Here is a 13,737-nt window from a genome sequence, read left to right on the forward strand (position 1 = left end):
GTTTCAAAAGTACCGATTTGGCACCAGTATCGGATAAAACCTAAACGATACCCATCCCTATACAAACCTTTGTCATAGCAAATGAAAATAATACAAAAAATAAAGGGTGTCTTTAAGAGGATTTAATCTAGTGCTGCAGGGAATATAAACCACTCAATTACAATGAAAGAACAAAACAGGTATTTGCAAAGGCTTGAGTCAAACCTGTGTGATTGACCTAAACTCTTCATGGGGCAAATTATTAAGGTCTGCTTCAATTACCTTTATTCTATCAAGCTTATCTGACTCTAATTCCTGTCCTTTGTTCCAGTTAACATCTCCATCTTGCCAAAGCAGGAGCTTTCATCCTGTCAAAATAAGTGTAATAACACTAATTGTGCACCTGACAGATCATATCCTCATGGGGTTACTGAAAATTTTGGAGCCCTTTAGCAATTTTTAGTTTGGTTCATTTTACTTATTTGTGCAATTTGCCTCTTTATTTTTTTTTTTTCAGACAGAATGGAGTGGTCTTGAAAGTGGACCCTCTCTGACCTGCCTTTCTTTCAAAGGTCTCTATGTGCAACAGCTTTCATACTGATGGTACCTGACAAACGTTTCCCCTGACATACCTCCCATCTCTTGTCGTTCTCTTCCACATGCCTAAGCTTTTTAATGACAAAGGCTTCCAGGCTTTCTCCGGCTTGGCTGAATTGGTGGAGCAAGGGTCCTACAGAGCAGAAAAATCAGCAGCAAAACAAGACAAAAGGGACGAGAAATGCAATGCAGAGAGGCAGATTTTGAGGAGTCTGATAAGGGACATTTTAGGTCTGCTCAGGATTCTCTCATTATTCTCCATTTTGAAAGGAAGCAATAATGAGAACAAAACATTTCCTATCTTTCAAAGTGGCAATTTGCCCATTTAATGCCTGTGCTATGTAGGCCTGACATCCCTTAATCCTCTCTCTTTGCACTAATTTCATTCTTTTTTCCTTTTATTTCTTGGCTGATAATTCTCACTTTATTTCCATTAAGCTTTGTTTGTTCACAGCGATCTGTTGCTGTAATTTATTAGAGCTGTCAGCTTAAATGATGTGGCATGCCGACACGGCCCAGCAAATAGTGGCTCCCCCTTTCCTTTTCTCCTTTTATGGAAAGCCGCCCTAGTTTTTCCCCTTTTTTCCTTGTTTTTTTTTTTCTTTCATAGAGGAAGAGAGAAACATTACAATTAAGATGGTGACATCGACCCACTGGTGACCATGCTCTGGGACCAGATGTCCTGTCAGAGAAATGCTGGCCGTCACCTCGAGGGAGCTCTGGGTTGAAATCTGGTTCATGTCTCAGTGGGGGAACTCTACAGATCCTGTTCCTTCATTAATTCAAGAATAACTCATTTAAGTTGTAGTCTCTGTTTTCTTTTCTTTTTATGTTGCTGGCATTCTTCAAATCGGCTCGATAACATAATACTGAGTCACTTGCAAATTCTCGCGAAGGAAAACTTCAGGACCTCTTGGCCTGAAAATTCTGCATTACCTATTGAGCCCAGTTTAAGCCGAAAGAAATGATCCTTTCACAAAAGCAGTCATTTGCTGTGCCTTTTAAATTGAGTCAAGATTGTTTCATTTATTTATTTATTTACAACCACCCCTACCACCACCCCATACACACATATACCCACACACACACTTCCTTAAGCCCCGGTTGTTTGACAGATGCCCGGCTATCAATGCTGCGTGAAGTACATGTCATTTTCCTCACAGGAGGCCTTAGAGGAAATGCGATCACAACGAGACCCCACAATCTTTACTGTTTCATTTTCAAGCCCGGGATACTGCCTTTCTCTCTTATTTCGTCCTGTACTTCTTTTGTACGAGGCAGCTGCTGTTTTTTTGAGATGAAAGACTGTTTGGCAGTCTTCAAAGAGTCACAGAACTCTAAAAGTCACTTGTGCAGCAGCGCTGTTCATTCTCCATTTTATATCCAATATGGAGGTGATGATCAAAAGGATCTGAGCTGAGGGAGAAGCTAAAAGATGTCTGCTTTGGAGTAAACAACAGCAATATCAATCCCCAGACCCACATGGGGCTCTGGTTTAAGTACTGTCCTTTAGCTAATGCCAGACACAAGTATTACTATTTCTGTATTTGAAAGAAACCTGTTATGGGAAAAAAAAAAGATTTAATAAGGAACAAGAGTGAGAGGAACTGATTGTTTTGAAATAAATAAATGCGTTTATTAAGCAGCCTGCCGCACCGATACTAAACATCTCATCTCATTTAGTGGAGGAATGTAAAATCATTAGGAGTCTGCTCATGAAGACTGACAGCAAATCCAAACCATTAACTCTTCCCTCAGTGTGGAGCACACCCATCTGGAAGAGAGTCTTTGGGCTGCAGGAGATCCAACATATATTTATGAGAAGGCTTCTCCATGTTTCAAATGAGGCTGTGTTGCAGTTGTGCAGCTGGTCTGAGCAAATTGCATCTTTTTTAATGAAAGCTGCATTAATAATGCATACTAGTAACCTGGGGAAAGTTTTGGGGCCACGCACTGGAGGTGATGGGGAGGGGGGTTTGGTTGAGAACTCTGAACATCCAACTGTGTGCTGCCACGATCATCCTTAGTTGCCCTGCTGCATTTTTAATGTCCTGCTGTGCCACTGTCACACAGGCTTGGGACAGGGGCAATGACTCCTCTCAACCAGATCATAGTGGGACATGAGCTAAAAAGTCACATAAGGGTATTCAGAAAAAGAATAATCACTTAAATGACTGTGCTACTTTGCACAATGCAAACAGTACGGTATCCTTTGAAAACAAACATTTGGAAGTAGTCTGAACCAAAGCTGTTGAGACTAAGATAGGCAAACAATGCAAAGTAATAGAATTAGCATACAGCCAAAGTGAAAAATAATCACATTTGTGCTTGTTTGCACATATGCACAAATACTCTACTTAGACAACAAATGCGCTGGCATTAGGGATTAGGGCTGCAAGACACAGATATGTTTTAATTTCTGACAAGAAGGCCATTCCTTTAGAGATGGATTTATTTCCATTTTTTATGGCTTTGTTGTTCTGTCGTCTCCTCTCGTTTCCTTTCCTAAGAACTAGATATCTCTGTTTACCTTGGAAGGCATTGCGTTGTCATTACTATCATCTGGCTGCTATTAGATGGATAATGTTGCCTTAAAGCAGAGAGAATGTCCTCTAGTCATCCCAGAACAATACTGCTACGAAGAAGAACAGGAATTTCACCTAAGTACAACTTTACCACTTTACCAACACTCCACAGCATGTTCGAAAAGTACTGTTACGGGTAAAGACAAGGAATTTTGAAATGTAGATTTCATATATCATGAAACCAAACACTGCCTTCAGGGATTCTACAAATCTCTGCAATAACACTTTTCCCCCCAGATGCCTCGTGGTTATCAGTGATGTAATGGGATCTAAATTGCACTGAGCACTGTACCTCTCTAAACTGGATACACCTGTGATGATGACACTGTAGGGTAACCAGGGTGCCAGCAACTGACAGTCCATTTTATAGTGACTATCCGCTAGTCCTATTTCCTGCTCTTAAAGGAAGATGAGTTGACCATAGTGGACTTGCCTATTCGCCATAACTATCTTGCCTGATGTCAGTTCTTTACAGGGTGCTGTCCACTCATCCGTCATTACATGGGCCTTTCTGTAGTAACATTATCGCTTTAGATAAGGCTTCAATAAACTGCCACAGCTTTTAGGGCTCTCTCTCTTGCCACTCTAATCCAATCTATGATGTGGAGTCTGTCCATCATCATGCACCGCAAGGCATTTCCCGTGTCCCTGTGCTCTTGGTTGCACAAGAAATAATGGATGGCCTTGCCCTTGGTTCACGCCAAGGCCTTATGGTACCTTTTCAACTGTTTGTCTTCAGGTTGTCTTAAATGGATCTGCACTGTGGTATTTTGATTTGATTAAATCAGGTTTAAAAGGTTAGATATAGAGAGAGGGAAAGCATTTGCCGTTCCCAGTACTGTGAGCCAGTCCTCTGCCATTTAGCATTGGGCATTGGCCAAAGGAAAGTGGAAAACTGAAATGACTTCTGTGCTCCTTTGTGATTTGCGCTAATGTCCCCCAGGGATTGAGCAATGACCACTGTGAATTCCCCCAGGACGCCAGCCAGATTGAAACCCCTGCCAACAGATTTGAAAGGATAGCAAATCATTTAAACTCCCCAATGTGCATTAGCATTTTTTTTCACTGCCCAGGCCAGCCTCCACAATATTAAATTGCACTTGATAAAATAAAATAAAAATCAGAGAGTGCGACAAGAGCTCTTCAACCTCCAAATCAGCAAAGTGAATATTGGAGTGGCCACTAAAAATTAATTATACTTTAATTCACTTTGTTTACTCTATCAGGTTTCTGTCATCCACTCAAAGAACCCAGCAGAAAGAGAAAGGACTTAAGACAGAAGAGGAGCAACGGCCTTAAGAGGTGTGCGGTCGCAGAGACCCACAGCAGTGGAAAATATATAAGGATTGCCTTTAGCTGATCCTGTCTGTGACACCAAATTATTGCCGCGTATAAAAATAGGACTAGTATTAAAGTGGGCAGAGTGAATCCTAGCAGTGCCATGTAAAAAGAAAACAACAAAAGCACAGGCTAAAATCAATAGAGGCGTTTTTTGCTCGTTTTCTTTATATTAGGATATATTAATATTTGAGGATCAATACAAACCTTTATTTATAAAGTAGCATGTAATGAAATCTACAAATACTGGTCATTCCTTAACACTCAAGGTTTTCTTAACTATTATTGTGCTCAGCCAGCCAGATAATGCAAATGAGGTAATGAAACATATGCTTTAGTGTGTTTGCATATGAGTATTATGACAGATGAAGCTTTGCTGTGTAAACCACTGTTTAAGGTGCAATCAAAAGGTCTCATTGGGATTCCACATAATGTTGCATTTTTTTTTTGACCACTTCAGCACATTTGTGATTTTCATTACAGAGGAGTAGCACTACACTGAACCCCATGATCTCAAATACAAATTCAAGTTTAAGGGTCACCACCGTAACACAGCGTTGCACGGTGCCTTTACACGCAAACCTTTCCCATGTATTAGCATGGGAGGAGAACCTGAAGCAACGTATTGCTGCATAGGGTCACAGGGTCAAATATAGCCCCCAAATGGATGGGGGCTATATTTAAATTTGACATATTTGCTTTATAAATGCGCAATCACAAAAGTTGCACTTCATAAAAGTGTCTCATGAGACCAACAGACCAATAGAGGGATGGTGTTTTACCATCTCAAAAACTCTCTCACACACACACAGGCTGTCGTCAACTGCTCTTGCTTTCACAGAAACCAAAAGATAAATAGAAATGAAAGAAGATGGCACAGTGCCAACACCGAGGGGTTCTAAAAGAGTTTGGGAAAAGGGAGGGTATGCTAACACTGAGATCCCCACTACCGAACAGTCCTTTCTTCCCAATTGCTTAATTGTTTTAGTGGGACAGGCAGGTGGCTCAAAGCCCCATTTGGCATCTGGTAAAAAAAAAAAGAAAAGAAAAGGGAAAAAAAGCTCATCTACATCATGTATGAAAGTATTGGGGTGGGTGCCAGCATTAAACATGCACCCACCCCACCCCACTCCTAGGCCCCAACACCCACTAGTAGATTTCAAAAGTTTGGCTTGGCTCAAGAGCAAGTTTGTGCTGCTATTGTGTGAGATGTGCTTTGCTGAATAAAACATCTTTTGGTATCAGTGGCAGATCAAATAGCTTTTCAAAAAGCCATGCCTCTCACCACTGGTGCCTGGTACCACAGAGAGAACTGTTTTCCAACCCCGTTTAATAAATAGAAGCCACTGTGCTCATCCATTTAGCAACGTTAAGCACAATTTAGATGTATCTACGAAAATGGAAGCACACAAGCAGAGGAGGCATCTCACTACGGAGGCTGTCCCACACAATGATGCTTTACAGCAGTTCCCGTGAGTGTTCTTTATTATATTGGGGTCCAGACACCTACAACAGCCTCAAGGTTTACTTACAAATTAAAGTACTATACATTACTATCCATTGCCAGTTTTTAAAACATGCGCAGCAGTTGTAATGCCAGGCAGACACATCAACATCAACATTCACCCACAGGTGAGAAGCTTCTTTCTTCCTTAGATAGAGCCTGTACACGTTAAAAGGCTGATTTGCATTTATATTGCCATTCAGGGCTTGCAGCTGTAATTGCAGGAGCACAGTAAAAGTGCGCTGATGTACTCACATGTATACACAGGTGGACACAGAATGCATGTGAAGTGTCCGGTATGAAAACCTTTTCCTTGCGTCCATTGTTATGAATCTTTGGCATGAGAATGTCGGAACGACTACAAGGAGAAAGAGATAGGGAACAAACGGGAGAGAGGGGAGGAGGGCGAGTTCACCCGAGTGTAATATTGGGCTGTCCCAGAAACTTCCAGCCAAACACTAGGAAGTTGTTATCGGATCAGCAACCCAATTCCTCAAGTGACTGCTGTGCTGAAGCGTCACATGCATCTTCGGGGCCCCTTCCAAGCACAGCCTTTCACCATAAAACCGATGTATTGCTAGGCTGGTTTGCTAACAAATTCCCTGAGCAGTAAAACAACACAGGTACGGTGCTGCATCATGCTTGCATGCAATTTAATTAAACTTGGAGGTGAAGATTTGCAGAGATAGCACCACCCTAAGGAAAAATGGGCCAGAAATGTTAGGCAAAGACGGTCAACTATTTAAAAATAAAAAATAATCTTGTGTGACTAACACTCAAAATGAGGAATGCTTGGATTTTTAGCAAAATCCAATCCTGTGCCCACCTGATCATAATATCAAAGCAGCAATCTGTCATTTTCTTCAGATTCAAACTGCAACAGAGACAACATGCATGCACTTTGTTGATGTTGCAAACTAACTGTGAACTAACTAAACTGCTCAGTTGCCAGTAACAAAATGACAAGATTGAGCTAATAATTTCTTATTACTAATGTACTGGACACAGGTTTAACTCAATGTGTTGTTCGATCAAATGTCTGTGAGAACAAAAGGATGATCTGGAAAATGACTAAACGATAATCTCAGAGCCTTGTGGTCTTTTCTTATCTATTAAGTCATGCTCAGTGGTTTAATCCCAGGCATGCTAATGTTGAGAATTTTAAAATCCATGCATACATATATTCTTTGTGCTCACATTATGAGTGAGATGATCGATTTTTTTTTCTCAAATGAAATTTGTAGAGTAAATCTGCAGAACCATGATGGGAAGAAAACATAATTGACTGTGAATTATATATTAAGGTTAAATGTAGGCCAAAATAAACACTAATCACAGGCAGTTGCTCTGTGGGAATGTTTTAAACAAAAGACTTATTCATGCCTTAGGTCTGCAAAGCAGTATGCTGACAAGTTAGGAACAAACTGCTAATCCCTACATTGTCTGAACCCGTCTAGCTATCAACAGCTATGTTCCGCAAGCAATTACAGATCCTAGCAGCAAGTTAAAAATATATCAAAACCACAGCTGGGAAAGACCCGGATTAAAGGAGGAAGGATACAGTCACGTTAAACCCATCAATATATTTCTTGAGGCCCAGTTATGCCAATGTTTACCCTCTCCAAGGAAAGATAACACAGTATGATCCAGCAGTGCTCTATATACAGCACCCCCACATCTGAACACACAGTCCTGTAGAGATGCCTTAAAAAAAAAGAAAAGAAAAAAAAGCATAGCCTGTTGTTTCCTGTGCATTAAACTGCAATTTAGAAGCCGGTAATCCTACCCATAATCTGTCACCAAATAAAATCCTGACTGGGGTTAGAGAGGGCTTCCACATGCTTCTTCAGCATTAGTGAAGTATCAATATTGTGGTATTATTGCACTGGTCTATTTAAAAAACTTCCCTGTTCTCCGAGGATAAAGTCTCAGAGGGACGGAGACATGACAAGAAAGAGCAGAGTGAAGAAGTGCAGCTGCTAAACCTGACTTCACAGGTGACCCAGCGATCACAACAGCATCTGGTTGAATTACTTAACACTGCCGCCCAACAGACATGTAATCCGGGATAATGCCCTTTTGCTGAGTGCTCCAATCTGGATAAATTCATCCCAGAGGAATGGGATCCAGCAGCGGAGACTCGGAAAGAGAGGAGATGAGGGCCTTGGGGTTTTGATTGGTTGGTACTAAAGAAAACTGGGAAGAGCGTCTAGATAGATAATGAGGCCCAACAGTAAACAGCTTGATTTTGTTGACAGACTGACTGACGGCATGAGAGGAGCAGATCATTGCCTGGTTTTCCAAGAAGGCTCTGAACTAATCATTTTCCCTTCCCTGGCTGACCTGAATCCTGGCAGACTGAAAATGAGGTTTTCATCCAGACCATAGTCACTGGATAAACGACACTTAGGTTTCACATTTTAATATTTGTAAACATGTATGTCAATATAATATTATCTTAATATATTTTTCTTCATTTCTCTATTCGAACAACAATCAACAAAACTCTGTTTTTAATCTTTTTTCCTTCTTTCTTTCTTAGAAATAGCATCTCTCTTTAATGCCAAAAGTAATTCCTAACATTGAAGCATTACAAGTTCCAGCTGTCCAGCAGCAGCCTCTTAGATTATTTATTCATATGTTTACTTATTACCATAAATATCCAACAGGGCATTCGGCTCAGAGGGATTACAGTGGGCTTAATCTATCGTGGCATAGAAATGAGCAGGAGTCACAGTGGATGAGGTGACTTAAGCTGGCTAGCCTTAATGGGACATGCAACACAAACAAGGCAACAGACTGCATGCCACTGGGCTCCATCATGAACTGGTGACATCATCCGTCACTCACTACATGACTGTCACGGTTAGTGGAAAAGTCATATGACCTGGACAAGGCAAGGACGTGCTTGCGACTCGTACCATGCATTTTAGTAATCCTGTACCGCTTCAAAATACAGACAATGCTCACGACCAGTACAGGAGGCTCTTGAACATATGACTTCTAGAACAGCATGTTGGAAAATTGACACCGTTTTTAGCATTCCAATAGAACTGGGGTAAAATAATTAATTACCTCTGAGTTATTATAGTCATAATCCATGCATTAGACAGCAGAGTGTGTTGCTTACAAATAACTATTCATAATAATGAGGCTGAAAATTGGTATTTCTGTTTGAGTAGTGTTGTGCAGAGTCATGAGCTGTATTTCTTCCCCTCTTTCCCTCCCCTCTCTGAAGAAGCAAGAGTGATTTCCCATCTATAAAAAATCCACATATCCAAACATGACATAGAAAAGACATTTAATTATACTTTGGTGGAGAAATATGTATCAAAGCCTGCCGCCCATGAAAAGCGGATTTAGAGTCGTCAGACAGCAGTTAATAGACAGTAGTAAATGAAAAAGGGGGCTGTTGGGGGGGTACTAAGACGTGCTTTCCAGGACTAAGAAACGGCTTAGTCTGGCTTGGTGGCAAAATCAGGAGTTCCGACACCAGATATATTTAAGTGGTGGGAGATAATGAAGGTGACGGGGGTGGGCAGCAGATTTAAGGAGATTTTAAGATTGGGATTTTCATTCCTGTGCAGCAGCAACACCCCTAGTGGCTAAAACCCACATTAAAGATACCCTAACAGAAGACAAAAGATTAGACACTTTGTATGTTGATGTCACATTGTGAAGAGAAAGGAAATTACATGAAAAAGGGCAGGGAAATACAGGCAATGAGAGGGATATAAAAAAGGCTGTACACTTAGCAATGTTTAGTTTTTCTTTTGGTCATTTTCTTCGGAGTCTAGCACATTCAATAGGACGAACTGCCCCTTTCCAACATATTCAGCTTTTGCCCTACACAGACAATCAATCACCCAAAGTAAGAGGGAAAAAATTCAAATAAACACAAAGAGTCAAAGAAGGACACTCGGTGAGTACATGACAGGGAAATGTGCCACTGCAAGGTGAGGAGTGAAATCGCAAACAGGCTGAAGAATATGAGAGTTGCTATACGGTGGATTAGACGGCAGGAGAAATGAGGAGCGGGGAGGTGGTATGAAGGGATGGACTAGGGCCTGGAAGAGTTTGGCCTGAGGTGAATGTGTTCCTGGAGACTGTCTCCCAGATTTCTGACTGGAGCTGTGTCATCTGTCACTGGCTGAAGAGGTGACAGCGAAAGAAAAGGTGCCCTAGATGCGATAACAGTGCAGTCAGGAATGAGAGCAGCTCACAACAGCTTTCCCTCTCTCCTTATTCTCCCCCTCTCCGTCTTGTTCGCTTTGGACCATTTACTTCTCAAAGTTGAGAGAGAGAGAGAGAGAGAGAGAGACAGAGAGAGAGAGAGAGAGAGAAAAGGAAAAACTGCTCAGCGCCACTCGTTTTGGACTGACTCCTCTCTCTCTCTTGCTCTCTTTCTCGCTGTCTCACAGGATAGCTGCGTCGAAGTGTATGCCTGCAATGGCCACAACTCCCCACTGTCCCCCATGTTCATAAAAACAAGATTGTTTTTCGCAGCTTTCTGCTGACACCGGCTCGACACATAAACAGAGCCGTAATTTGTACAACAACAGTAAGCTTCAGGGAAGCACTTTTTTCTCCCAAGAGGCATGAATAGAGAAGGTAGGCTGTTATCCCCCGTTTACCTGGCAGGGAAAGTGGTATTTTATATTATGGTAATAACCAACTGTGCTGAAATGCACAATCCCATCTCATTCCAGTTGTAGCAATCGTCTCATTCCAATTGGTATATATGAGATTTGGTGCTAGTTGTTCCCCACAACTGGGGCTAAACCTGCGATGATGGGAATGAAAATGTTGAGATTTAGGAACAAAACAAAATGAGATCTTCTAAGGTTCAGTGTTGAATGTCTTCCACAGCTTTAGTTTTATCTACACCAGACATGGAAATCAAGTACAGTCAGAATATACTGCTTAAGTCAACTGCAGATAAAATACTTAGCAGATGCATAACAAAGTGGGAGATACTAATGAACGATCATGTATTTCTGCATCACAATAAGCACAGATGGCACAGAAACACTTATGGAATCAGGGGAAAAGAATACAGCAAAGCAGCACAATCAGGAATAGCATCGTCTACGGTGTTTGATGGACCACAACTTTCCATTCCCAAAGCCAAGAGAGAGAAAGACAGAGAGAGAGAGCGCTTCCACTGCTCCAACTGCCCGTTGTTTCAATTTACACAACTAGCGCTACCGTATCCCGAGACATATGCTGTCGTGAAGAGCACAAACCATAAAGACGCTTCAACTGCAAAAGCTCTACCCCCTGTTAAAGTGTGAGAGAAGCCGAGAGGGGGCTTAATTGCTCCATCAGTCAGTTTCAAATAGGTCTGTTATGATATCATTATTTTCTATTTGCCTCTACATGAAAAATAAGTCAGCTGAAAAGAAATATAATCACAGCAAATTGCTGCGTTTGACGAGCAGTGCATTTTTTTTCGCCCCCCTATGCTATAGACTATAAATCATAATGTGAAACAGCTGAATTCAGTGCAGAAGAAAATGATGTTGTTTACCAAGTTTCATTTACAGCTGCTGTTTTATCAGCATGTTACCAACTTTGAGCTGTCAGTTTCCGAACAATGTGTCAACAAACTGAGATCTCAGTTTTTTTTTGGTTTTTTTTTTGTATTGGGGTTTTTTGCAGTTTCTGAGCTGTGGTTTAAAACAGAAAATAAAATAAAAAGGTCACAATTACAACTCCCCGTGGGAAACAACTAAAGGCACACAGACAGGCCTTTGTTCAGCCACTGCCTCTTTAGAATACAGCCCAATGTGACGGGGGGTCAAACTGCTGTAAAGAGGTGGTGAGTTATTGGCTCTTGCTCCCTGTAGTATAAACCAGCACGCTCATTAACGGGGGGGGCATGATGCTGCAAACCTTCCAGCAGGAACTCTGACTGTCTGATTCAGCTCTGTGTGTCTCTGCGTCTCCCAGCGCCACAGAGGTGTTACACAGAGTCAGACTTGTGCACTACTTTACTCACTTCTATTGTTTTCCAAAGACAACCACCTGGTGGCAAGCAGGGGAAACAACTAATCCATCCTCATTCTGTCCACAAACAGACTGTCTAGGAATAAAAATAACAACAGCAGATACTGTCCAAAGGGCTGGGGTTGCCAAGCTATCCACATGGGTCTGCCTTCTGAAGCACTTTACCGTTAACTTTCCTCTCTCTCTCTACATTCTTTTCACCAAGACCCCCTCCTCCCTTTAGCTGAAGTCAATGTGGAAAGGGCTGTCAGTTCAAAACAATGTGACTCAGGAGTGAACGCTCGACTGAACTGGACTGGGTTTAGGGGGCTTTGTTTGTGTGTGTCTGCGTGTGTGACAGGAATAACAAGCCCACATAGGAAGTATTTAACTTGTCTTGCCTGAACAGCTATGAGCAACTGACGGAGAAAAGTGCAAACTGCACTATTTAACCTCCACTACAGTCATACAGACTTTGTTTTTTTTTTCCCTTCTTCTTTTTTCTCTCTCTCTCGCTCCTAATTCTCTCCTTTCTCATTCTGCATCAGACATCACAGCGCACACGGGAGCGCTATATCAGAAACAGTTTTTTGTTTTTTAAAAAGGAAGAAAGAAAAGCACGCAGATGGCACAGCAACAAGCGCAAGAAAGACGTCGCAGCAGCAAGACATGGGTATAAAGACACAGTTCTCAGCCAGCCAGTCACACACAGACACACACATAGCAATCATGAGAACGAGAGATGTGATGAATTAGCAACTTTAACGTGAAAAAAAAAACTTACCATGTCCGGAGATCCACGGGAGCAGCAGAAGGACCCAGAGGATCATGACTGCGGAGTGGAGAGGGGCAAAACCTACGAAAAACAGTAGGCGAGTGTGAAATTGAAGTTGGCAGGCAGAAACACATGCACGAGATGAGACAGTGCTCCTCTGTGCTGCTGGGGGGTGGTGGTGGTGTGTGTGTGTGGGGGGGGGATGCTACAGTCCCTCAGTGGAGTCTTGTTTTACCAGAGGAAAGCTGGTTGTCTGTCTTCTGTCCTCCTCTTCTTCTGGTCCTTCTTCTTCTCTCTCCCTCTCCTGTCTCTCTGTGTCTTTTCCCTCTGTGTGTCACTCTTGAGTGTAGCCGGTTGTCAGCTCTGCCTTTGCGCGCTCTCTTTGTGGTGTGAGCTTGTAGACTTTCTGTGTCTTCGCCGCTGACTCTGAGAATACACACTCGCTCACTCTGCCTCTGTCGCTCGCACGGTTTCTCTTTGCCCATCCATTCTGAGTGCCTTCAGCCCTCACTTGCCCGCTCTCTCTCTCTCTCTCTCTCTCGCTCTCTCTCTGTTGCTTTACCACAGCAGACCCTGTCAGGGGATAGAGCTCCACTACTAGACTCCTCCCTCCATCGCTCTCTCTCAGCCTGGCTGTCTGGGTGGCTGTGTGCCTGAGTGAGAGTCTGGGAGGCTTGGGTCTTCACTCTGGGAACCAGAGCTGCCATGGGAGAGGGTGCAGCTCCAATTAGAATGACAATAGGAGGAGACCTCTGTAGCTACAAATTATGCAGACATTCACAAACAAAAACTGCACTTTCAGCCCCTCCTCCCCGTTAAGACCTTTGTCCTTTTGTACATCCCTTTTTTGGATTCTTTAGAAGTGGATTTTGGAATCTGTAGCTTTTTCTCTGTGAATGAATGAAGACCAGATTAACATTCACCACCAAAGCCGTATGATTCATTAGTATCCAGTTTTTATTAAGGGGGAA

General features: G+C 42.3%; 1 protein-coding gene across 6 annotated transcripts in view; it reads right to left on the bottom strand.

The window, feature by feature from the left end:
• The window catches only part of kirrel3b (kirre like nephrin family adhesion molecule 3b), a 167,855-nt gene extending 154,404 nt beyond the window's left edge, over positions 1–13,451 (bottom strand). For 4 of the 6 annotated variants that reach the window (XM_005720643.1, XM_013911010.1, XM_013911007.1 and 1 more), the window contains exons 1-2: positions 13,002–13,450; positions 12,776–12,847 (exon numbers count right to left, since the gene is read on the bottom strand). In XM_005720643.1, coding sequence (XP_005720700.1) covers positions 12,776–12,847; positions 13,002–13,251 — 322 coding nt within the window. In that variant the 5' untranslated portion in view covers positions 13,252–13,450. Of the gene's footprint in view, positions 1–12,775; positions 12,848–13,001 lie in introns of all 6 variants that reach the window. The other 2 variants (XM_013911002.1, XM_005720644.1) reach the window with 2 other exon arrangements.
• Between the last annotated feature and the right edge of the window lie 286 nt (positions 13,452–13,737).

The sequence above is a fragment of the Pundamilia nyererei genome, unplaced genomic scaffold (genome assembly GCF_000239375.1).
Source record: "Pundamilia nyererei isolate P.nyererei 1_Seehausen unplaced genomic scaffold, PunNye1.0 scaffold00003, whole genome shotgun sequence".
Classification (NCBI taxonomy): domain Eukaryota; kingdom Metazoa; phylum Chordata; class Actinopteri; order Cichliformes; family Cichlidae; genus Pundamilia; species Pundamilia nyererei.